Source organism: Sitophilus oryzae, unplaced genomic scaffold (assembly GCF_002938485.1).
Source record: "Sitophilus oryzae breed Bouriz unplaced genomic scaffold, Soryzae_2.0 scaffold_1518_pilon_pilon, whole genome shotgun sequence".
Lineage (NCBI taxonomy): Eukaryota > Metazoa > Arthropoda > Insecta > Coleoptera > Curculionidae > Sitophilus > Sitophilus oryzae.
In genome coordinates this window covers 1,210,226-1,238,052 of record NW_022146190.1, presented here as the reverse complement: position 1 = coordinate 1,238,052, position 27,827 = coordinate 1,210,226, and the positions used below count along the sequence as shown (strand labels likewise).

The following is a 27,827-nucleotide window of genomic DNA, read 5'->3' as shown; positions in this document are numbered from 1 at the left end:
TATACCTTTAACCGTAACATATCCCTGCCTAACACCACAGGTTGGTGGGCTGGAAGTCTTCCGAAAAAAAGCCATTGATGGTAATTCTACTTTTGGAATTTATATAGAGATTCTGAGTCAATGAAATAAAATAAAAAAGAGGCACGCCCCTTTTTTTTAACCATCCATAGTTTTGACTATTTGACTTTGTCAAAAACTTTTTGATAGTATATGAAAGAAATATAGGGCAGATTGTTAAATTATCACGCCTTTTCTATAATCTGATGGACATTCAAAATTTGTTCACGTGTGTCTCGACCCCTTGTGAATCCTGCTTGCTCTGGAGGTATTTGGGGTTGAACATACGGTTTTAGCCTTTCGTTAATGATATGAAGGAGAATCTTACTGGAATTATAGAAAATGGAGGCAATTAATTTACTAATTATTTTTATTAAAAAATATATATAAAAATATCTTTATTTTGAAAGTTAACGTCATTACAAAATCATATTATGGGAAGTACTTATTCGTGTATCACTTCAATTGTCTCATTATCAGGATTTTCATTCTTCATAAGAACATTGACTAAAGCCTCCAAGTTCTTAACTTTTTTCGTGAGCCTCAATTTAGATTGATGCAGCATTTTAATTTTCTTTGTCTGCTGAGATAATTTTGTTTTTGCCAGATTAAAACACCATCTAGCGTCCTCTAAAGTATTCAGATGCTTACTAGTTATATCACCCACGAATCTGGGTAATCTATCATGCGGCCCCTTTAGAGTGCTGAAAGGGAGTATCTTTGGTTGTTCGCTGCTGCTGACCACGGTAGCTCCTTCTGAAAAAATAGTAACATAGTGCTAGCAAAAAAGTCTGCGTCTAATTAGATCTATTTTTATTATTAGTAGTACAGTCACAGAGCTGCAAGCTAACAGAAAATTTTAGCCTTTTTTTTACTTAAATCATTTCAATGATTTAAATCATTTGATAAAAATGACTTAACTTGAAAGAAAATGACTTAAGTCAAAGACTTAACACTTAAGTCATTTGAACTTAATATGAGGTTTGTTCCAACCAGCATTTCGGGATCGTTTCGAAATCGTATTCGAATTGGTCTTCTTGCACTTTGTTAGCCTGAGCAAACTTCGAATAGTTTCATGACGGTGCAAAAAGTATCAACATTGGAACGCTTTGTGGATTGTTTTCGGGACTATCAAAAGCGTATCGATCGGATTTTTGTTGAGAATTTCATAACATAACCCCATTATTTTTGTTTGCAATTTGCAATAATAATAATTATTATTCTTGAAACGGAGAATCAGAATCCAGTAAATGTTGGTAAGTGTTGTTTCAACGGTAACAACACACTCACTTACCTATCCTCTCTTTTATGATCCTGGTATTTCATTGTAGTAGTAGAACCTTTGAACATTATTTTTAAAATAAAAAATTAATTAAAATTTCCGAATGATTTACTCCACACAAACTCACAAGCAAAAGTATAACTCACACGTGTTCGAATTTGTAACAAACAACCAAGACAGAAGTATCAGCCGGACGCCGGACCAGAATCAGCTGTTAAAAATCGATAATCCCTGACAATATGTTTTAATGCGCAAGTCAACCCAACCAGTTCTCAATTTGGACCATGTACCGAAATTACCGTTTGGAAATCGTAACTAAACAATCCCAAGGTAGGTTAGTACGCAAATAGGATCGTCCGATAACCGTCAAATCTCGGTTGGAACACATTTGAATTACTGCGCACGAGCGTGATCGTTCGGGGACGGTTCTGCGGCGGGTTGGAACAAGAGTTAAATCATTTTGTTTTTAAAACTGACTTGTTGCAGCTCTGTACAGTCATTTTATTCTAAAAAAGGGGTTAGTTGGAGAGTTTTCCAGGAGTCTTGTAAAATAGATAATTTTATAGATTTTGATGTGCCCTTTCCGAAGTTCAATTTTGCCGCTCTCGGCCGCGAGAGCCCCCATATTGGAAAAAATGACGCCATGTTAAACATTTTTTCAAAAAGCAGTTTTTTGACAATATGTTCTTTTAAACAGCAGCTACACTATCCCCGAAATATTTCTGGAAATAGTTCGATAAATATAAGCCCGTATTATAAAAATTAGTTCCTACGTTTCCTGAAATTGACCGAGACCCGCCGTGATTGGTTGTTTGTTTTTTATTGTTAATTTGGGTTAAGTTCGGTTAGGTTAGACGGGCTTATATTTATCGTGCTATTTTGTAAAATAGCACGAGGCAATCAAGGTCAAACGTTGAGATGGCTTCAGAAGAATAAGTAAACATGGAGCATTAATAAATATCCATTAATCTATAATGAATTTTTTTTTGAATACAAATTTGGTGAAAATGAGTCAAATTAATTATTAATTTTTAATTTATTATTTTTAACCAACCTAACCTAATCTAACCATAAACTTTTTCAAACATGTCCTTCAAATCCAAAAATATAATAGCTATTAATAAGATATATAGTGCACACACAATTTTTTTCATCGAGGTATGTCCAGTAGGCCTAATACACATGGAATTTATTACCGTGGTTTACTATCTGTGGTGTGAAAATGAATTTCTTGGCTAATTCTCGTGTTGAAGTAAACGCCAAAAACTATTGATTTTTTGCAGAATCATTAAATTATAGAATTTTTTAGTTTTATTTTGTACTAGCAGACCCGTGGCAAGGTCAATGTCACCAGCAATTGCCGCATTGATTCACAAGTAAGGTCATAAACCGATTTAGTTAGAAAATTAACAAAATCGTATGGGAAATGACAGGAAATACTTTCAAGTAAGTTAATTTCAACAAAACTTAAATGTCAAAACATGACCTCAGTGCACATGACATGACAAATGCATTCATGACACATAGTGCACACACTGTTTTTTATTGAAAGCGACTGATAAATAATTGATAAACTTGGTATAATCCTGGCTTGATCCTAGTATGCCGCAGCGGCGTGCGATGACAGTTATAGGCGAGGAAGCGAATCGGTAAAAAACCCTATTTCGAGACATTACTTTTACATTTTCTTAAAAAACTTACCTTTGAAAATTCCGAGGCCAATTCCATTGTTCGATTAAAATTCTATCGAAAATTGTTAAACAAACAAAAACACATAAAGTTATAATAGTTAAAATACGATATTTTAAATTAATTTTCCAAAGCACTTGACGCGCGATAGGCACCTATTTGTATTTGAGGTCTATTCGTCTATCAGCCATTGCAAATTTGTCTATAACATCATCATAGAATTTTGGATTTAATTTATTATAATATTACCTATAAAATCGCAAGCGAACGATACATTAAAAGTCGAGGAAGGAGGCCGAAAGATCGCTCCCGTGGCTAGCAACTGTGCGCGATTTTCCGGCTTAAATTTGTCGTTTGCGTTCGAGGTCAATAACACCTACATGAAAGAGGGATAGGCGACCGGCGGCGATTTCCAGGCGCGCATCCATGCAGTAAAAGGCTAATTAAATTTACTACGTTTATGTAAGGTTTCAAATAAATAATTTTAACAAATTAAATTAATCTTTTGTTATAAAATAACAGTATTATTAACGTTTAACTATTCATTTTTTTATCTTTAAAAAGTTTAGGGAAGCGGTGCTTCCCCCGCTTCCATGGACCGTACGCCGCTGGTATGCCGTTACGTCACCAAGCGCAATTAAATGTACTACAGTTAATAAGCTGTAACCTGGATTATACAAAGTATTACAGTTGAGGGTTGGAACCTTTGGTGTTACACAGCAAAATAAAAACACTAAATCACCACAATACACCAACAATTATTAGGTAATCCAAAAGATAAAACACCTCCACTGGAAAGGTCGGGTATTTATGAAATTTCTTGTAAAGATTGTAATCAGAAATATGTTGGGCAAACTAGAAGATCAATATTAACTAGATTTAAAGAACATTTAGCTCAGATAAGATATGGTAGACCGGATAAATCTTGCGTTGCCGAACATATTGTTGATAATGAACATTGTATAGATCTTAATAATTTAAAATTAATTAAACAAGTCTCAAATTACAGGCAATTAGATGCATATGAAAGCATCAGAATTAATAAATGTAAAGATAGTATGAACAGAGTCAACGGTCCAATTCGTTCAAGTTCTTTGTTCCTACTACTCTAGTGGCGGAAATCTAACTGTTACGCTCAGTTGGCTTTGACTCGGTTGGCTAGATTTTGCCACGCCCACTCGGGGCCCACTGAGCGAGTATATAAACGCTCACCTTGTAGATTGTACTTTAGTTTATAATCATCTGCTGATGATGCTAACATGGTTAGCGAAACGCGCGTCCAGTGTAAAAGTAAAAGTGTTTTGGTGTATTGTGGTGATTTAGTGTTTTTATTTTGCTATACAAAGTATATTATAGTTATGTTATTAATATTTCCCTGACTAGAATTTGAATATTAATTATACATTGAGAAAATCTACATGTTTGGAAAATTGTGCAAAGTATGTGTTTAAAATAAATATATGAGTTCAGTTCTAGCCGTTGACCGGTTAACAACGTCGTGCGCGAGTTATTCTAAGTAAAGTAATATGCGTATTTTTGATACAGCATCGATAAACAAAAACTAAAACAATGCCGCCCGCCGGCAATACGGGCGAGGATGATTCGAGTGAGGACAGTGAGGTGTGTAAAACATGCAATAAATCAATAAGTGATAATGAATTATCAATATTCTGCGAAGGCCAATGTAGATCATGGTATCATACAACGTGTCTGAACATAACTAAAAAGCAACTAAATCAAATGGAAGCTATAAAAAATTTAATTACATGGTTATGTCCAACCTGTAAAAATAATTTGGAAAGGATGTGGGATGACTATACAACAAGTAAGAAAATTTTAAATAAACTAAATGAAATAGAAGGGAAACTAGAAACTAAACCACAAAAAATTTTGTCATACGCTGATGCCCTGACCAATAGCGCTATTAAAACTGAAGAAAATAAGAATATTTGTCATGAAAGAACATTGGTAATTAAACCAAAAAAATCACAAACAAAAGAAGCTACAATTCAAGAATTAAAACAAAAAATAAATCCCGCAGCTGCCAGCGCGCCTATCAAATATTATAACTATACAAAAAGTGGTTGTGTCATAATAAAAAGCGACAGTGCAGAAAACCTTGAAAAATTAAAAACACATGTTCAAAGTAAGCTAGATACAAAGTATAACATTGAGATGAAAGACCAATTCAAACCGCAAATAAAAATAACTGGGCTACTTAAAGAATATAAAGAGGGTGAAGAATTACAACAAGACCTAAAATTATTGAACAGTAAAATTTTAAACGAAAACGATAAAATAAAATAACTTTTACAAGACAATCGAAAAAATCAAAAAGTGGACAGTTTTTGCTGAAACAGCTGGACACACATACAACAAATTAGTCAACACAAGATTGGATCTGGGGTGGAGTAGCTGCCAAGTCCATGAAAACCTAAAAATAATTCGCTGCTTCAGATGTGGAGTGTTCGGGCATAAATCCGCTAATTGTCGTGAAGATCAAAAGTGTACATATTGTGCGGGTCCACATGACCGATTAAAGTGTGATAAGAAGGTTAAGAAATGTGTAAATTGTTTTTATGTGCACGGTAAATTCAATGCTGATCAACCGTTTGATCATGACAGCGAAGATGAAAGACACTGCCCTATTCTAGCCAAGAAGTGTCGGCTTGCTAGGGAGAAGATTAATTTTAATGCTAAACTAGAATAGTAATTTTAGAAATATAAGGTATAAATTGTTATTTTTAATTTTGAATTATGAATTCAACTGAATCCGACATACTAGAGAAAATATCAGGCAGTGCAATTATCCCCGTAATAATTAATCCTAACAATCTTGATCAAAACAATAGCACAAGTAATAAACTTCTTAGTTTAATACATTTAAACATACGTAGTATAAGGCAAAATTTTGACAATCTTTTAACATTTCTGGAAGCCTATAAAATCAATTACTGCGATATAATTGTACTAAGCGAATGTTGGATGATTGATAACTCTAATCAGTTCTGTTTGCCGGGATATACTAGCTACTATGATTCTGGAAATTTTAATAAAAACGATGGAGTGTTCATATTTATTAGATCAAAGATTAATGAAACTATTAATAGTACAAAACTTCCCAAATCTCAAGTTACTATAACAAAAATTAAATTTACATTGAATAATACGCTTTTTTCAGTTATCTCATTGTATCGTCCGCCTTCATCTGATGTTAACCTTTTCTTAACCGATTTAAATGATTACTTTAGTTCTAATCTAGAAGATCAAATAGTAATTTTTGTAGGAGATATAAATATAAATATAGATAGTATTTCTGACATAGCAACGGAGTACAACGCTATACTGGGTCATTACGGTTTTCAGTCGTATATAAACGGCACAACCAGAGATGACTCATATACACAGAGCTGCCTAGATCACATATTTCTTAAAAATAAAATAAAACATCAGAATACAAGTTTTAAGTCATACATTTTTCAATCGCCAATAACGGATCATTTTCCGATAATGTTGAGTTTATTTCAAGATTTTCCGAACAAAGTTCAATGTAACAATAATGTAAGTAGCACAAGTAATAATTTCATAATTAATTACAATAAACTAGATAACCTACTTAACAGCGAAAATTGGAATTTGGTGCTGCAAGACAATAATCCTGAGTCGGCAGTTGCGACTTTTGTAAACACTTTGCAGCAATATATTGAACGTTCAAAAATTTTGGAATATTATAAATATGGTAGTAAGAAAATAAAACCGTGGATAACTCAGGGTATTATATCATCAATTAAGACAAGGGATCTTTTAAAAAAACAATTTATGAAAGATAAAAATCCTGATACAGAACAAAGATATAAAACTCATAGAAATTTGTTAAAAAAAATCATTAGTAAAACAAAAAACGATTTTTACAGAAATAAAATTAATGATAATAAACAAGACTTCAAGAAAATTTATCAAATAATTAAAGAGGCAACTAATGACTCAGTTCATGATGAAAATTGTAGTAACCACATTGTTTCAGAAAATGGCAATGTAATTAATGATAACAAAGACTTGGCAAACTATATCAATAATTATTTTATAAATGTTGGTCAAAAAATGGCTGATAAGTTTGGGAAAACCACAACTTTTCCTGTTCTAAAGTTTCATAATACAAATTCAATATATCTGACACCTGTAACTGAAAATGAAATTATTCAGTATATTGCCCAATTAAAAAATAATAGTTCTTCTGGATCCGACGGTATTTCAGTTAAACTAGTAAAGAGAATAAACCACTATATTTTAAAGCCATTAACACATATTATTAATACTATTTTCCAAAGCGGCAATGTTCCAATATATTTTAAAGTTTCCATAGTAATTCCTATATACAAGTCGGGAGATAAATGTAATGTTACTAACTATCGACCCATCAGTTTAATAAATAATTTTAGCAAAATTTTAGAAAAGGCACTAAAAACCCGATTGTTGGCTTTTCTTGAAAAAAATGACATTATATCAAATAATCAATACGGTTTTATAAAAGGAGCTAGTACTGCAGATGCAATATGGAAACTGATCTCCGAAGTGTCACATAGTCTTAACAATAATGAGAAGGCTATCGCAATTTTTCTGGATTTGGCAAAAGCATTTGATACGGTCTCCCACCACATTCTCCTGGGAATCCTATTTAAGTATGGTATAAGGGGCCTAACTTTGCAACTATTTAAATCATACCTACAAGACAGAAAACAAATGGTCAAAATAAATAATCAGTTCAGTGACCCCAATACAGTAAGAATAGGTATTCCTCAGGGAACAGTGTTGGGTCCTATCTTATTTATAATATATATGAATTCCCTTCTTAAGGAGGTAAGTGTCGATGGGACTCTCTTGTCTTATGCCGATGACACGGTTTTGATTGTCAATGGTAATTCCTGGGAAGAGGCTAAAGAAATAGCAGAAAATAACTTCAGTAAGGTTTGCAATTGGCTGAACAATCTTCAACTTTCTATTAATGTCGAAAAAACAAAGTTTGTAGCATTTTCATTGACCGAAAAAAACAGACCCGAATTTGACACTATTAATACAAATCAAAACTCAAAACGAATACAAGGAGTCAGCGAAGTAAAATACCTAGGAGTTATTATTGACAAGCATCTGAGATGGGATAGACACGTGTATAAAGTTGCAAAATCAGTTAGAATTTTGATTTATAAGTTTTATCTATTGAGAGAATTTATGAACAAATCTCTGATGATCCTAATATATAGATCATTTGTTGAGTCTATTCTGAGATATGGCATTTCGTGTGGGGAAATGCATCCAAAACAGTTTTAAGGCCTTTGAACATCCTACAAAATTATATATTAAAAGTAATATTTAGAAAACCGAAGTTATTTCACACTGAGTGGCTATATTCGGAGACTGTCCCCAATCTTCGACATATATACATCTTAAATGTCGTTAGATTCATGCAATTAGGCACCGAAAAGAAAACAATACATCATAATTATAGCACTAGAGCTAATACAAAAAAACACCTTATGCTCCCGGAAAACAGAACTGCGATGAGTCTAAACTCAGTAAATAATATGGGTCCAAAATTGTATAATTGTATTCCTCTGGAGATACGCAGAATAAGTAACATACATAAATTTAATCTACAATGCAGAGAATATGTTTATAAAAATTACAAAACAGTCTTTCAACACATTTTTGAGTAGAAACACAATGTATGCCTGTCATATTTTTAGTTATATTTTTCGATTTATAAACCTTATGTTATTTACCTTTCCTTTATTTACGCTATTTTTTATCCTAGTTATTAAGTTAATTATAGCTAGATTCATTTTTATTGGTTATTAAGTTTAATTAAGCAAATCTTTACTTAGATGTAAGACAATTAAATATATTAATTTTATATTCTAAGAAAAAGCTAAACAATGAGACGCACACAGGTTTCACATAGAAACCTAGGTGTCTCAATATTTATTTAAAATTTAATATCTGTATAATGGTAGTAATAGTGAGTTAAAATATCAAAAATATTAAAAAGTAATAAGTTATTTAAAACAAAAATTAAAAAAAACAGGTAAAATCAATACACCACATTTTTTTTTAAATAAATATTACATTATATAAACACATTATTTACACTGACCTACAATTAAAAATATTGCAGTGATCGTCAAATTCCGATGGTGTAAATTTTCTAAGCAAATTACGTAAGGCTATTTTTGTAAATATTTATATTGATATCTATTATTAATTCACGTACTTGTATGAATTATATTACTGATTAGGTAACTAGGTTACTACTATTTATATTTTATTATAATTTGTAAAACTATGTACCACTCTAGAAATAAAGACTTAAATAAAAATAAAAAAAATAAATAAAAAAATAAAAAATAAAATAAAAAAATTCATTTTAGTAATTTTAGTTATACGTGAATAAAAAAGCTTTTCGGGCATGAAAAAAAGCTGTGGAGTAGAAACTAGTGTCGTATTTTAAACCTAGTTATAAAATAAAAATAACTAAAACATGAAATGTTTGAAATAACGATTACAGTTTATGTCTGAACAAGTAGTGTTCGGCATTGTAACAATCCAAGTCAACTGCTAGCCGGACATAGTGGCGATATTCTTCTTAGAAAAATATTCCAATGATAACCCATGTGTACGTCCCTGGTGAATATGTCGACCATTTTTTTGCTTCAAAATATGTCATATGTCATTTATAGTAACTTTTACCCTCAAAATTTTATTCGAAACGCTAAAAGTACTTGGAAGAAAATTATAATAAATCGAAAAAATATTTAGACTTTAACACCCTGTAGCTACAAAATAAAGCAAAATCGGACCTATGTTGATATGAAAAATTAATCAATCTCCCCACGAGAGATCACACATATTTTTTGAAGCATTCTGTGGCTTCATAATGTAGACTACAGAATTACAGAGGGTTTATCAACAAGTTAATTAGTTAAGAAATATGATTAAAATTCAAAATACACTTTTATATACACTCACCGGCAAAAAAAAACCGGCTACTAAAAACTAGTCCCAATTTCAAAGTTGGATTTCTCGCGAACCACTCATTGGATTTTAATGATTTTTTTTTAAATTTTAAATTAATTCCTTCTTAACGGATGCTACGTCAGAAATTTTTATTCCGAATTTATTTTTTTTGAGCATATACAGGGCACACCAATAAAACTCAGTTTTTTGCCCGAACTTTGTAACACTCTGTAGGGTGCAGCAGCTGTAGTAGCTATTGCTAAATCAAATCATGTTGTAGTCTCATCTTTTGTGAGCATTTTTTTTAATAACGACATTATCTCTGTTTGTATTACGCTGCTTTAAAACAAACGCCTCGAAAAAAAGCTTTAGTCCATTGGTCAATATCCCAATTCACATGTAAACGCGCATTGGAAGTAGCTGAGGTCCTGTGGCAGGCCTCTTTGCAGAAAAGCTGTTTTTTTTTTGTCTTAGACAGGTTGTTCTCCCACTGACTTTAGTTCTACACACGGCTTGTCGCAGATGTTGATTCTGAAACGCTGTAATTCTACAACTTCGTAAAGTATTCAGGACAATAAAGCAGTCGTCAATTGCATTTGTCTTCCGTTTCCTTCCGGAACCCACTCGCCTGGTGAAATTTCCCGTTTCAATATACCGATTCCAGACATCCTGGACTGTTATTCGAGGTATACCCAGGGTATCGGACACATAACTTTGACTTCGGGCATCCTCAATTAAAGCCACAATACGAGCAACATCCGTCACAGACAATGGCTGTAGTATATAATTGTAAATAATGTAAATATCGACAACATAGCATTGTTAAGTTCTGCGCAGGAATTCACAAGTACTGCAAATGTTCAGGTAGTAATATCTGGGCTGTAATACGAATGACTTAACATTAAAACTTCATTAAAATTGAATGGTGTCTTTTATTCTACTCCAAAACGATATTACAGACATTACAGTTGGCGACGAGGAAAAAATCGAACGATTAAAAACCGGTATCGCGAGTGCCTAGTAAGCGTTAAAATCCATATTTTCTGGAAGTACCGCACGTGAATCGACCCATCGAGACAAAATGGCTTCCATGATGGGAAATGTACGTTTTTTCTTTGCAAGATTCGGATTGGAGCATCTTTAAAGCACGTATTGGGTCAGTATTTTATAGCAAACAAAATTACTGACAAAGATATAATGAGAGCGGTCCTGCTGAATGCCTGTGATGAAGAAGCATACCGATTAATACATGGCCTTTGTCTTCCTAAGTCTCCGGAAGAAAAGAAATATGAGGAACTCATAGAAATTTGCAGCAAGCATTTTCAATCATCCATTAGTCCTTTTGCTGCACGCTATAAATTTTATAGGGCAGTCAAAAATAAGGACGAAACGGTACAACAATGGGCGGCACGAGTAAGGTCGTTGGCGGGGAAATGTGCATTTGGAGCGGAATTGGACGTCGTTTTACGAGACAAATTTATTATGGACCTAGGTGAACCAGCGATCATGCAGAAAATTTTTGACGAAAAGGTGACCGTGGATTTTGACAAGGTCATTAGATTAGCCAGCAGCCATGTTGAAAAGCCGGTAATCCAAAATCACCTTCAAGTACCGATCAAGGCGGAAGTATTCTACCAGCGCATGGGCAGAGGAGCCATGGGATGACGTCAGCAGAATCAGCAACAGAGTCGAAGCAACCAAAAGTATGACGTCCACCACAGCAGAGGAAGTGGGAAGAAGCATCACAATATGGCGACAAGGCCTTCTCCAACTCCAGCAACCAGGCCGACCAGCGCAGCGTCGGCATACGCGCCTGTCAACAGAGTCAGCTGTTCGGTGTGTGGAAAGGGAAATCATGTAAAAGATAAGTATATTTTTAAAAATTATTTTTGCAACATATGTAAACAAAAGGGTCATTTAGCTAAAATGTGTAGACGTAATAGGAATAATTTTTTACAGGATGATAGTTTAGATTTTAATATGGAAGATATGGGTGACGTATTAGAGTCAATGTTTACTTTAGAATCGGAGCAAAAACAAAATCAAAATAAACCCATCTCTTCAGGAATTTTAATTGACAACAAACATTTTTCATTTCAATTAGATACAGGGGCTTCGGTTTCTGTAGTTTAGAGTGATTTTTGGCAAAAGCATTTAAATAATTTTGATGTAAAAATTACAAACAAAACATTGATGAGCTATGATGGTTCCACAATAAAGCCTATAGGATTTTTGGATGTAAATATAACCTATAAAGAACAAACAAATAAAATTAAAATTTATGTAATAGAAAGGGGTGGTCCTCCTTTATTAGGACGTGATTTTTTTAACTTATTTGAACTTTCAATAATGAACTTGAATGATGAAAAAAATTTCAAATCTGATTCTGATTTTAATCAATTGAGAGAAATATTGATTAAGAAATATCCTAAAGTATTTTCCTCTGTGTTAGGTTGCTACAATGGAGGGCTAATACAGCTCAAGGTTAAAGAGGGAGCTGAGCCAAAGTTTTTCAAGCATCGACCCCTGCCTTTCGCGATGCGTGAGGGAGTGGAAACCGAACTGCGACAACTGCTGGATGATGGCATTTTGAGTCAAGTATCTCACAGTGATTGGGCGTCTCCAATCGTCCCAGTGATTAAGAGTGGCGGAGGGATTAGAATATGTGGTGATTTAAATATCACACTCAACCCAGTCTTGCATGTAGACCAATATCCACTACCAAGAATTGATGAATTATTTAGTAAGTTAAGAGGGTTTAGGTAAATTTACAAAAATTGATTTATCAAATACTTATCAACAGGTTAAACTTAATTCAGAGTCAAAATTATTAACAACTATTAGTACTCACAAGGGGTTATTTGTTTATAATAGACTTCAATTTGGCATTGCAAATGCTCCTGCTATTTTTCAAGGCATTATGGAAAAAATATTGTCAGGCAGAGAAGGGGTGGCTTGTTTTATTGACGACATTTTAATAACAGGAGAAACTAGAGAAAAGCACATAAATAGAGTAAATGAGGTTTTAAAAAGACTTGAAATCAATGGGTTGACAATTTCTATAAATAAATGTGATTTTTTTAAAGAGTCTGTAACTTATTTAGGGTATAAAATTGATAAACATGGGTTACATACCTGTGAAGATAAAATAAAGGCCATTTTGGAAGCTCCAATTCCTCAAGACGTAAAACAGGTAAAATTATTTTTGGGGTTTGTTAATTTTTATAATAAGTTTATAAAAAATGCTTCCATTCTTTTGCAACCTTTAAATAATTTGTTAAAGAAAAATGTAAAATTTTGTTGATGTAAAAATTGTCAAAAGTCTTTTAATGAGGTAAAAAGAGTGTTATCTTCTTCTCCAGTGTTAGTGCACTATGATCCAACCCTACTTGTAATTTTAACAGTAGACAGTTCTTTTTATGGCATAGGTGCTGTAATTTCTCATCGTTATGCTGATAACGATGAAAGACCAATTGCGTTTGCTTCACAAACTTTAACTAAAGCCCAACAAAACTACTCACAAGTAGAAAAAGAAGGTTTAGCCGTAATTGTGGGCGTTAAAATGTTTTTCCAATATCTTTATGGGCGTAAATTTATAATAAGAACTGATTCTAAATATTTATTAACTATTTTTGGAGGGAATAAGGGTTTGCCAATTTTAGCAGCACATAGACTGCAAAGGTGGGCCTTATTTCTATCCAGTTATAGTTATGATATTGAATATGTTAAGTCAGAAAACAATCAAGCTGATTTTTTTTCAAGATTGCCATTAGATCAAGTAGTAAAGGAAAATAATTGTGATAATCCTTATTTCAATTTTATTGTGTCAAATAATGATTTACCTATAAATTGGGAAGATATTTCAAAAGAATCCAAAAATGATTTAGAAATTCAGGATATTTGTAAATTTGTAAGATTGGGTTGGCCAAAATCCTTAAAACCACATTTAAAGCCATATCTTAAATTTAAAAACTGTTTTTCAATTAACGATGATTGTTTGGTGCTGGGTCACAAAATTGTCATACCAGAGCGTCTTAGAGCTAAGTTTTTGACTACTCTTCATGCAACGCATTTAGGCATGGTTAAGTGCAAAAGTTTAGCTCGGTCCTATGTTTGGTGGCCTAACATAAATGCAGATATTGAACAATTGATTAAAAGTTGTAAATATTGTATAAGAACTCAGCATTTACCTCCTAAGTTTCCTTTAAAAAATTGGGAATTTCCTTCTAACCCTTGGCACAGAATTCATATAGATTATGCTGGACCTATTCTTCAAAAATTTTATATTTTAGTATTGGTAGATTCTTATAGTAAGTGGGTCGAAGCCATTATAACAACAAATACGTCATCGTCCAATACTATAAATATATTAAGAGATATTTTTGCTCGTTTTGGATTGTCTAATAATTTAGTTTCTGATAACGCAAAATATTTTAAATCTGAGGAATTTCAAACATTTTTAAACAAAAATTGTACAAACTTTAAAGAAATACACTTGATTAAAAGTTGTAAATATTGTATAAGAACTCAGAATTTACCTCCTAAGTTTCCTTTAAAAAATTGGGAATTTCCTTCTAACCCTTGGCACAGAATTCATATAGATTATGCTGGACCTATTTTTCAAAAATTTTATATTTTGGTATTGGTAGATTCTTATAGTAAGTGGGTCGAAGCCATTATAACAACAAATACGTCATCGTCCAATACTATAAATATATTAAGAGATATTTTTGCTCGTTTTGGATTGTCTAATAATTTAGTTTCTGATAACGTAAAATATTTTAAATCTGAGGAATTTCAAACATTTTTAAACAAAAATTGTACAAACTTTAAAGAAATACACTTGATTAAAAGTTGTAAATATTGTATAAGAACTCAGAATTTACCTCCTAAGTTTCCTTTAAAAATTGGGAATTTCCTTCTAACCCTTGGCACAGAATTCATATAGATTATGCTGGACCTATTTTTCAAAAATTTTATATTTTAGTATTGGTAGATTCTTATAGTAAGTGGGTCGAAGCCATTATAACAACAAATACGTCATCGTCCAATACTATAAATATATTAAGAGATATTTTTGCTCGTTTTGGATTGTCTAATAATTTAGTTTCTGATAACGCAAAATATTTTAAATCTGAGGAATTTCAAACATTTTTAAACAAAATTGTACAAACTTTAAAGAAATACACTTGATTAAAAGTTGTAAATATTGTATAAGAACTCAGAATTTACCTCCTAAGTTTCCTTTAAAAAAATTGGGAATTTCCTTCTAACCCTTGGCACAGAATTCATATAGATTATGCTGGACCTATTTTTCAAAAATTTTATATTTTAGTATTGGTAGATTCTTATAGTAAGTGGGTCGAAGCCATTATAACAACAAATACGTCATCGTCCAATACTATAAATATATTAAGAGATATTTTTGCTCGTTTTGGATTATCTAATAATTTAGTTTCTGATAACGCAAAATATTTTAAATCTGAGGAATTTCAAACATTTTTAAACAAAAATTGTACAAACTTTAAAGAAATACACTTGATTAAAAGTTGTAAATATTGTATAAGAACTCAGAATTTACCTCCTAAGTTTCCTTTAAAAAATTGGGAATTTCCTTCTAACCCTTGGCACAGAATTCATATAGATTATGCTGGACCTATTTTTCAAAAATTTTATATTTTAGTATTGGTAGATTCTTATAGTAAGTGGGTCGAAGCCATTATAACAACAAATACGTCATCGTCCAATACTATAAATATATTAAGAGATATTTTTGCTCGTTTTGGATTGTCTAATAATTTAGTTTCTGATAACGCAAAATATTTTAAATCTGAGGAATTTCAAACATTTTTAAACAAAAATTGTACAAACTTTAAAGAAATACCTCCATTTCACCCTGAGTCCAATGGACAGGCTGAAAATTCAGTTAGGACAGTTAAAAATGCAATTTTAAAAGTAATAAATACAGGAAATTTAAAAGATTTAAACATGATTTTAAATATTTTTTTGCTATCTTATCGAATAACTCCCCATTGTACTACAGGGGTGTCACCTGCTAAATTACTGTTAAATAGGAATCCTAGATCAGTGTTAGATTTTGTATATAAAAATAAGAATGAGAATGTTGTAAATAATAAATAAATAAATTATACATTTATTGTCCAACAGGTATACACCCAAACAAAAGACAATTAATAATGGAAATATTAAGATATAAATAATAATAACATAATATATAAAAAAAATAATGATATGAAATATACTTAAATTCTTCGTCACGTTACTATGAGTACCGTTCTTCTGTGAATGTCCTTTAGTATCTCATCCAGTACCCTCTTGAAGGATGCTAGTGAGTGCTGAAACAGATCCAGTGTGTCGTGGAGAGCAATATTATTAAGGTTGTGACAGCATCTATAGAGCGGGGCTTTGGTGGCATTGCAGGTACGAAGTGTTTGGAGGCAGAAAGTGTACTGATATCTAGTTGTGACCAGTGGAACGTGCCAGCTTAATTCGTTCAAGAGAAATGCACAGTCCATCATCATATTGTTGGAAATTTTAAACAGAAATATTAATGATGAGCGAAGTCGCAGCTCTCTGAGCGAAGAAAAGCTCCACCTGTCAAGCAGCAACTGCTGATCTATACCCCGCTGTGGATAGACGCCATCAGCTCTAAAGGATAGCAACTTGAGAAATCTACGTTGAACCTGTTCCAGACGTTGAATATGTATTTGGTATATCGGTGACCAAACTACTGATGCGTAATATAAACGCGATCGTACCAGGGAGTTATACAGAGTAGTGAGGCAAGATATATTTTGAAAGTTTTTAGTAGTACGACAGATAAATCCTAAAGTTTTGGTTGCTGATTTACATACTTCATTAATACGAGACTGGAAATTTAAACGATTATCAATGTACACACCAAGATCCCCTACAATTTCAAAAGATTCAAGAGGGGTATTGTCTATATGGTATATGTGACCTGTTACATTGCTTTTTAGGGTGACAGTGAGCTTATTACATTTTTTGATGTTTAAAGGTAAATTATTTCGTTTGCTCCAAGAAGATATTTTATCCAAAGATTGTTGGATTAAAAGACAATCCTCAACACTATTGACAGTATGAAATATCTTTAAGTCATCTGCAAACAATAGAGCTGGACAAGATATTTCCTTTATATCATTTATATATAACGAAAACAATAACGGTGCCAAATTGCTACCCTGTGGGGCTCCACTAGATGGTGAGAAACGATAGGATTGAAGACCATGATACTCTACGTACTGTGTACGCCCAGATAGGTATGATTGTAGCAGACATTTCAAACTGCTGCTAAATCCAAACTGAGAAAGTTTTGTTAAGAGTGTTTGGTGGTCCATCCTATCGAAAGCTTTTGAAAAATCCATATAGATTGCATCAACTTGAGAGCCTGCTTCGATAGCTTTATATGTATATTACAAAAAGCAAACAAAAAAAAATTTGTTACTGTAGATCTATTTGGAAAGAATCCATGTTGTTCATCCACAATTAAGCGTTTGACTTGAAAGAACAATTTTTCAAAAATGCACATTTCAAAAATTTTTGCAAAGTTCGATATTATAGCAATAGGGCGATAATCCTCAATATTGTTACTGTTTCCTGACTTAAAGATCGGACATATTTTAGAAGTTTTCCAGCACTCTGGAAATCCAGTCTTAATGGCAACATTAAAAATAAAGGTCAACGGCTCAGCAAGCACCGATGCACAATCCCTTATTAAGAACGAAGGTATTCCGTCAGGTCCAGCAGTGAGTTTGTCCTTCAGTTTCTTCATCGCTTTTAACACATCTGTTTCATCCAGTTGAGGTAGTGTTGTAAAGAAAGAGTTAGTGTCAGTGGTTGGCTCGCAAGAACTTCCCGAATTTGTATAAACACTGTTAAAGAATGTTGCAAACCCGTTTACAATATCTGTAGTGTTATTTAGTTCATTATTCTCAAATGTCATAATACCTGGGATGCGACTAGAAACGTTTCTTTTATTGATATAGTGCCAGAGCATTTTAGGGTTTGTGCACAGGGAATTTTGAATTTCAGCTAAATAGTCGGAATATGCTCGATCAATTTCTCTTTTGGTGATAGTTCGAAGATGTTTATAAGTTGCACATGCCGTCAGACAACCAGTTTTCTTCCATTTCCGAAAATTACAATATTTTTCTTGTAATGTTTTTATAATGTCGGTAGTAAACCAGGTAGGATACGTGCGCTTGCTTTTATGGGTATTGTAGATTGGTATATACTCATCTATTATTGTACTGATAGTCCTGTATAGTTCGGCGACTAAATCATCCACGGGGTTACATTCAGCATTCTTCAAGATTTCCCAATTTATATTGCAAAGACGCTCATATAGAAGGGGGTCATTGGCTTTCCGGAAGTTAACCATAATGATTGTAATATACAAGAAAGGATTATTAGGGAACAAAAAAGACAAGTTAAAAATTATTGTGGGAGGAGAGAAAGGGAATATAATTTGGGTGAAACTGAAGCAGTTAGAGATTATAGGGTTAGTAATAAGCCTAGTTGGATTAAGGGTATTATTAAGAAAAAACTTGGTTTAAGAACTTATTTTGTAAATATACCATCTTTGAAAAAAACGTGGCATAGACATATAAATCAAATTATAGATTATAATTTTTCAATAGAAAATGCAAATTTTCATCAGGCTGAGGATATAGAAATAATTGATTTAACTCAAATGAACTCACCTGATAAAAATTTTCCAGAGGGCGATTGTGAAGTGAGAAGAAGTAAGAGAAATGTAAATAAAAATATTGTGTATAAATGATTGTGAATGAATGGTACTATTAATTTAGAAAAAAAATTTTCTGTCTGGTTATAATGTTTTTTTTTGGTAAATTTAAACAATTGTTAATTTTAAGTTTTATATTGTAAGGGGGAAAAGTGTAGTATATTATTGTAAATAATGTAAATATCGACAACATAGCATTGTTAAGTTTTGCGCAGGAGTTCACGAGTACTGCAAATGTTCAGGTAGTAATATCTGGGCTGTAATACGAATGACTTGATATTAAAACTTCATTAATATTGAATGGTGTCTTTTATTCTACCTCAAAACGATATTACAGACATTACAATGGCATTTTTTAATTTGACAACCATTGTTGTTATATTGCAAATACTCATAAATCCGTTTTCGCCTATGTCCGAGACGTTCTTTTTAAAGCAGCGTATCTCCAATACAAACAGAGATAATGTCGTGATTAAAAAAACAAAATGCTCACAAAAATTGCTACAGCCTACAGGGTGTTACAAACTACGGGCAAAAAACTTCGTCTTATTGTTGTGCCCTGTATATGCTCAAAATAAATTCGGAATAAAAATTTCTGACGGGGCATCCGTTAAGAAGGAATTAATTTACAATTTAGAAAAAAATCATCAAAATCTAATGAGTGGTTCGCGGGAAATCCAACTTTGAAATTAGGACTAGTTTTTAGTGCCTGGTTTTTCTTGCCAGTGAGTTTATATTCTAACTTAATTTTTAAAAACTTTAAGGACATTATTACTTACCAATTTTGATCTTACATTCATTTGGCACTGTTGGAGTTGAAATGGGAGATTTTTGTGGCATTTGTGGAGTTGGAATTGTACCTACTTGTAACACTGGGACAGTGTTATATATTAAAAGCTGTGGAGAATGATCAGATTTTGGTAGTATATGATGCATTTTCCGATCTAAAAAATATATTATACCTCACTCATCTACATCGTTTTTTTTTTCATTATTTATTTTACTTATTGCTTTGATTAAAAAGACTAAGGAGCATGTCAACAAAACTCTCATTCACGCAATTGATTATTTATATGGATGATTTAATTGCTATTTATCATAATGTTATGTTGTTGATTCCATCTGTAATGGATGTAATATAAAAATAGTAAAAGACTACTTCCTTAAGTCTTTATTTTCAAAGAAATGCGAAAAAATGTCACATATGTTCTCAGTAATTAAAATTGGATTTTTTTTTTAAATTAAAGAGATTTTGACTTGCTTTTGTGGTGAATATTTTTGGCTGAGCGTGATTAATTATGCTGTTTATTTCTTAAAATTGTCTATATGTAAAGTTATGTTAAAGTATACTAAAATATAAAGACATAAAAGTTTAACTTACGTAATTTTGGTTTAGGTTGTAATTGCGGCAGTTGTGAAGAAGTAGATACATTGCTTTGCTGCACTGAAAAAGCATCAAATGTTAGAGTTCCTATATTAACAACTTCATTTGTACTGGACACTAAATTATATTCAAAATTACATTGATCTAATCTGCAATATTGATTTTGGCAGTTAAAACATGCATGGTCATAAAACTGTTTGATTGTATGGTAGTAATGCTTTAGATAAATTATTACAGTGTTTTCATAGATCAGATCGTCTTTACAAGAGGAAACCCATTTTTGAGAAAAATGAATCCTGCATAATTTTTTTTTGGTTATTCTAAAATAGTTAATCCTGTTTATACTTTTCCAAATTTCCATATCGTTTTAGAAAAAATTAAAAACATTGTTAAAGTATAATTATTGTATTTTTTACCAAACTGATAAAACTCCGAAAAATCCAAACGCATTTCTTTGGTAATATCATTTCATTTTTATACTTTGATAGATAATTATTACCAATAGAGATGAGCAGAAACTATATAAAATCACAAACTGCGATTCAATAGCAGCGATTTTAAAATCGCAACGGCAACCTGCGATTTTCTTTCATAGGAAACTGCGACTGCGATTTCTTTTATTTGCGAGTTTTAATTTAGGCAACCAATATTACTATAGTTGCGATTTTGCTGCGATTTGCGATTTTGTTGCGATTGTGATTTTGTAAACTGGGACGGTGATTTAACCTTCTATCTGCGAGTTTAAATTTTTAGGAGTCGCGCTTTGCGATTTTGTTGCGAATGTAATTTTGTGGTCTATTGAGCCATTTTATAGTAAACTGCCTTTGAATTTTCTCTCGGTTATTATTATTTATTTATAAAGAAGGTATTGTTTTCTAGGGCCAAGATCAATAATATACCAGGTGTTTGGTTTGGTTTGGTGGTTCACCCCTATAACTTTTTTATTTTTTTATAAAAAACCGAGATTTGGTATGTTAGTATATGACATAAATTAGGATTGAATGACGTATTCAATTCTTTTCTATCACTTCCCGTTTCACCGCAAATTACTACAACTTTTGATATTTAAATGACACCCTCGGTATTTTTTACTTTAAGCTGCATTCAGAACCTCCCAATTAGTGGAATAAATTTGTGGTTTCAATTACACGTTATACTTTTTAGTTTACGATCATTCACAATGTCTAAAAAACACAATTAAAATTAATAGAATATCCTAGCAATATCTGGTGGTAGTCAGTTGTATCCATAGAGAAAGCCTAATATTTAGCTTATAAAACTATCAACTTTTGGTTTCTAACCACAATTTCTCTTGACGGACGATAATTAAAAGCCAAAATGACATTCCTCGCAAATTTTGAAGTATAATTAATGGAAAAGTCAAAAGTTTGTCAAAAGTCAAAAATTCACGAATTATGACGTTTTGAATGCTTACATTAAAAATAGGTGGACAAACATCTACGCTAATTGAAACCACTAATTTATTCCACTAATTGCGAGGTTCTGAATGAAGCTTTACACAGAAAAAAAAATTATATTATTATATTAATAGTTAAAAAACAAGTCTTTAAACAAAAAGTATGGAGAAGAAATCTAAACTAAATAACAATAAGAAATAAGAAATGCATTTATGTTCAAAAATGCCAGGTACTCTGAAAACCGATTATTATTGCGAGCGATATGCGGGCAAGTGATTAAACTGTTATCCTCTATCCTCTAAAAGGTTTCAACATAAATCATAAATCGCCTTGCACCTTCGCGAGTAGCGAGGACGGTACGCCACACCCGATGTTAGTTGCGTGCCGAGTAATCCTCGAGGATCGACAAAAATCCTCGAGACATACCAAGGATATGAATACTCGGGTGACGGACTATTTTTCACTCGAGTGATCCCATCACTAATATTAACTTTTTTTAACAGTTAAGGGCTCGAACTCACTGACGACCAGGTCGCAACGACCTGGCCGTCGGCTGGCCGGATGTATTGCGTTTTTAGCTGCGGCCAGATGAACGACCAGTTTCAACAGAGTTGTCAAATCTAACGATTTTTTACGTTTTACCAATTAGAAAATATTGTTTCAGAAATGTTAAAATATCCGAGTTAACTAAAAAGCGAAGTTCCTATTCACAATAAACAAAAAGCATTGTGTACGCGCGACCGAAAAAAAGGGAGATATTCTGTTTCTTTTTTCTACTGATATGGCGCCCTTATCGACTTTAGAAGTAATCATATTAGAGCCATCGTAAAAAAAGATCGTCAGACACTGGCTCTAAATATAAGCAGGTAGAAAGTTTAGCTTCCAGTTATTTCAATGTTTACAATATAACGAAGAATCTACAACAGTAATTACTTCTATTTTTATAAACTTTATGTTACTTCCTTAATTTTTTTTTCAAAATAATGTACCTAGTAGAAATATAGTCTAATGAACCCTGTTTGAAAAACGTCAAATTAACTATCATATTTAAAATACAATTGTCCTCCTTGTACATGACTACAATATAACTAAAAAAACTAATTTAATAAAAAAAAGTGGTTGTAGAAAAACTTTAAATATTATTATTTTTTATTTTTTAAACATCGAAACTCAAAGGTATAATAACAGGTATCATACCAACCATAAATAGAGTAGGTATGTCATATAAAAATGTTTTGAGTTTTTACTAGAATCGACCCTTGATAAAAAAAGGATTTAGATTTAAGTTTACCTTTGATCCAGTCTGTATACTATTTCTTTGGATTTTCTGCACGTGTGCAAAAACTACACTAAAACACTATATCTTATAGAAAATAAAATATTGTGCCTTGAATTTGAGGGATTTCATCTGAAAAATTATTAATTTGGAAGAAAACCGGCAACAAGCGGCAGAAAATAATATTTCCGTGCAGTCTTCTGGTCGCAACGACCAACGGACGGCCACGACGTTAGTGTGCGCTATATCATTTGATTCAATGGTTTTAGAGGTAGCTGCGGCCTGGCCAGTGCAACCTGGTCGTCAGTGTCTTCGAGCCCTAAGCTATAGGTACATATGACATTACATTACATTATGGTACAGGGTGGGTCAAATTAGACGCTTTGAAAGGTAAACACCCTTTTCTATAGGAGATAGACGAAAACTAATATCAGTGTCTGGAGCTCAATTTTTATCAAAAACATGATGGTGAAAACCGCACATCGATATCTATTACCGTTTCGTAGTTACGGGGTGTTTTTCAAAAATGTGCATTTTTAACAAATCGCTGTAACTTTTTTTCTGTAGAAAATTGTGTATTTTTATGAAAACAATTCCAAAGCACCTTTTTACGTAGAATTTAATGGTTTAAGTATATTTTTTGTAAATTAATAATTTAAGAGTTATCAACAGAAAAATTGATTTTTTATATGGGACACCCTGTATATTTTTAATTCATTGAAAATAATTTAAAATTACCTTTCTAAAAATATAACACACTTGATGTTTTGCTCGATTCCTCTTCGAGATATAGAGTGTATAAAAATTCGCCCACTTTGAATAAGTAGCTTTGCACGGCGCCGGCTGTAATGCAAAAAAATTCTACCTGTAAGCAGCAATTAAAACGAAAATAATATTTGCAATGAGAGATGCAGAATTTTATAACAATTTATACTATATTTAACAACATCAATACATTTAAACTATTATCTAATAACAATAAAAATAAATAGCAAACCAACACATGAAATTTTGCTACAGGTGTTCGACATGACCGTCTTCTGTTATGGACAGACGGGACCGTTGAACATTTCTTGCGGAATTCATTAACTCAGTAGGGGTGAAAGATACCCTCACATAACCGCTAAGTACTTCTAATTTTTGTCTAGATTATATGAGCAATTTAAAAATATCCATAGGATTAGATCCATAAGCACTAACTCCGGCCGCCTTGACGGCCACCGACTGGGATCTTGGTTAGCTATTCAATTATTCCCGAAATTAACTGCAAAAATTTGCTAATAACTTCAGCGTTCTGAGGCGGTGCCTCGTCTTGCTGGAAAAATATGTTTTCGAGTTCCATATTAGGGGCAGATCATCAATAAGGGATCCAAAGCCTATTAGTTAAAAGTGGCGAACTTTTAAAAATTTTGTATTTAGAAGGAGACTATAACAAAATATTAAGTGTGCTATATTTTTTGGAAAGGTAATTTTAAGTGCCTTTCAATTAATTAAAAATATACAGTGTCCCAAATAAAAAAACAATTTTTCTATTGATAACTCTTAAATTATTAATTTAAAAAATATATATTTAAACCATTACATTTTACGTGAAAAGGTGCGTTGGAAATGTTTTCATAGAAATACAAAATTTTCCGTAGCAAAAAAGTTACAGCGATATGTTAAAAATGCACATTTTTGAAAAACACCCCGTAGCTCCGAAACGGTAATATATATCGATGTGCGGTTTTCACCATCACGTTATTGATCAAAATTGAGCTCCAGACACCGATATCAGTTTTCGTGTATCTCCTATATAAAACGGTGTTTTCCTTTAAAAGCGTCCAATTTGACCCACCCTGTACAATTATAAAACTTGGTACAGTATTTAATTATATTGTTTAACAATATTTAACAATATTTAATAATATTCGCCTAAACCTAAATCGCGACAAGACTAAGAACATAATCTTTTCTTTAAGGCCACTTGATTGCAGGGATCATCAGGGTGAAACTAATTTCCTGGGGGTCACTTTAGATTCAAAACTGTGCTTTGATGATCACGTAAACCTCATAGCTAAGAAATTGACGTCAGGAACTTTTGTTTTGCGAAATCTGGCAAAATTGGTGGAGGAGGTCTGTATGATGGCTTACCATGCACTCATACATTCAGTATGTGCATATGGTCTACTAGTTTGGGGGCACTCGGCTCATGCATCCAGAGTTTTTGCGCTCCAAAGACGAGCTATTAGAATTGTTGCCCGTGCCGGTTATCGTGACGACGCGAAACTCTACTTTCAGAGTCTAAAGATACTAACCTTACCTTCGCAGTATATCTTTGACTCTCTTATATACGCTCATGCCAGTGAAAAATCTGTTGTGGCCAAGGAAGTGCACTGTCATGACACGAGAGCTCGGAATGATTTGCGAGCAGATTTTCTTAGACTGAATAGATCTTTTAATGAGACACTGCACTATGCGCCAGCCTTCTATAACAAGCTACCACTTCAGGTTAGAACTCTACCGGCTAACGTATTCAAAACAGTGATAAAAAATTACCTAGTGGGAAAGGCCTTTTATGATTTTAAATTGTTTTTATCTGATACTGTATGTCTGAGTGATTTCAATGTTTAATTTATAAGTTTTTATTTTCTATATAGGTTTACCTTTTATTGTCAATGTATCTATGTTTAAGTGACAAATGTGTAATGATTGTCTAAATTTTGTATTTTATTATTGACGTGTGTGTATATTTATTATTGTCACCAATAAACTTGATTTTGATTTTAAGTATTAAAATTGCAATCGCAGGTTACAGTCGCAACGAATGAAAAATCGCAATCGCGGTTTCAATAGCAATTGGAGAATCGCAGTTTTGCTCATCTCTAATTATTAATTTTTATTAAAGTCGTAATTTTTTGACCACAAAATTTGTTTTATTTTTTTTTTTCTAAAACGGTATAGACGGTATAGATATTTGGAAAAGTATAAATAGGATTAACCATTTTAGAACAAACAAAATTTTTTTATAAAGAATGCATTTTTCCCAAAACATTGATAATAAAAAAAATGTTTCTCTCATAAAGATGATCGGAGGAATTACTGTATGTATATTACTTCCAGTTAAACTGGAGGTTACAGGAAGTGGAAAGAAATAATTTTATTATTAATTATAATATAAGTACATATCTCAGTATATCTTGAAATAAAAAAAAAATCAGGCTTGTGTGAAAGAACCTGCATCATAGGTACAATATCTTAACATTTTGTTGTTTTATATTGTGCTATAAAGAAAAAGGAATATAGGTACTTATTATTTATTATTTACCTAAAATCACCTGTGATTGTTGTGTTGAAATGTGTTTAGTTACAGTAGGTTCACTATTTTGCATATTTTCTGGTATTGATGATGCATCTTGTCTTGCCAATCTCTTTTTGGGTTTCGGTGCCTTAATTGTAGGATATCTACCACGCTTCAAGATTAAATTATTCCCCAATTCCTTGGCTCTTGGTTCTAAATAATCGTCAGGTGTAAAATGACATGAGCATATAGCTATATACTTGATGTATTCGTAGTCAATATCAATCTCTAATTTACAGAACTTTAACCAGGGTTCACGAGCAGAAGGGTTTTTTGGAAACCTAAAAAACAATTATTGAATAAATGTTTTTTGAATAAACTGTAAAACTCTCTATAAAGATTCTCACACTTAAATTTGAATTCTCTGAAATACTACTTTTTTATTCTACTTTTAAATTTTTATATTCAAACTATAATCTTAGTACTTTTCCATTTTCTTTAGAGTACAATAAAAGTCCTCAAGTTAAATCTTAATAGTTGATATCTATATGACCAAAAAAATACACTACTTGCATATTCACAAATTTGCAAATAACATAATAGAGTATGCAGTTTCAATTTACATGTATTTTTTTAATTGCTAGTATATACATATGGTCACAGATATCAATGAATAGCACTAAGTAAATTTAGAAGAAAATATCTATTCTTTTACTTGTTTATACTATCAGATACACTGATAGTACGTAATTTTACATAAGAATTGTATGATATGTAAGGTAGGTATATTACTTTAATGATAAATCAAAAGATAAGTATAAAAAAATAATATTTAAATTTATTAATGTAGTAAATTTAACAACAATGCCAATCATTTACATTCTGTTCAAAATATACAGTTAGGTGTAGTGTAAAAATTATCTTTGTTGAATAACATACAGAACCATTTTTATAAACAAAAAAAATCTACTATCTTTTACTTACTTGTGGAAAGTTAGTTCGGGAGTTTTTTTTCGGTTACATACATAACACCTTCTTTCATTTCCCTGAACCATTTTATTATAATAATTGAGAATATTTTAAAATGGATAAACATAAACATTTCAAACTTAACCTTTAAAAAACAGCTGACCAGCTGGCCGTCAGTAGGGATGGCGACGATATATCGATATAATTTCTAAAATATATCGATATATTTATATCAATATTTTGTTTCGATATATCAATAAATACATCGAAAGAAATTGTCGATATATCGAAATAGTTCTATTATATATTAAGGGTCTGTGATATCAAGCTCAGGAATGTATTAATATTTTTTTTCAACGACAATCAAAACTTCAAATGACTACTCTGAATTCAATCAATGAAATTTGAATGATGGTCTTGAACAATGATACAAAGTTTAGCTCACTGTACCCTCTTTTTCTTACAAATAAAAGGACCGTTTATTGAAGTCTAAAGATTAATTTCTGTGACCTACATTTTTTTTGGCAAGATATTTTACGTCATTTTAAGATTGAATAGCAGTTATGACTTTTAAGACCGGTAATGGCTTTTAAAATTTGAATGTGGAAAAAATCGAAACAAACTGTCCTGCAGTAGATCATATAATAGCCTTGTTTATATATTCTAGTCATAGCTA

The 27,827-nt window shown here is 32.0% G+C and overlaps 1 protein-coding gene across 2 annotated transcripts; it reads right to left on the bottom strand.

Moving 5' to 3' along the window:
• Positions 1 to 460: 460 nt before the first annotated feature.
• LOC115878577 lies at positions 461 to 27,827 on the bottom strand. Of its 2 annotated transcripts, none has more exons than XM_030895112.1 (5): positions 27,167 to 27,827; positions 26,210 to 26,523; positions 20,206 to 20,268; positions 19,604 to 19,768; positions 461 to 810 (listed from the first exon to the last, which is right to left on the bottom strand). In XM_030895112.1, the coding sequence occupies exons 1-5, from the start codon at positions 27,235 to 27,237 to the stop codon at positions 503 to 505; spliced, it is 921 nt and encodes a 306-aa protein (XP_030750972.1). In that variant the 5' UTR covers positions 27,238 to 27,827; the 3' UTR covers positions 461 to 502. The 2 variants fall into 2 exon arrangements, with proteins under 2 accessions (XP_030750972.1, XP_030750971.1); XM_030895111.1 differs by having other exon boundaries at positions 461 to 813; positions 27,167 to 27,824.

Bases quoted from the DNA above. Each gene is read 5' to 3' on its own strand.
- LOC115878577 (XM_030895111.1), bottom strand. From the start codon at position 27,237: ATGGTTCAGGGAAATGAAAGAAGGTGTTATGTATGTAACCGAAAAAAA. The intron at 26,524-27,166 runs GTAAGTAAAAGA...ATTGTTTTTTAG, and splicing joins CCCGAACTAACTTTCCACAA to GTTTCCAAAAAACCCTTCTG. The intron at 814-19,603 runs GTAAGTAATAAT...CTATTTTTTCAG, and splicing joins TGAATGTAAGATCAAAATTG to AAGGAGCTACCGTGGTCAGC.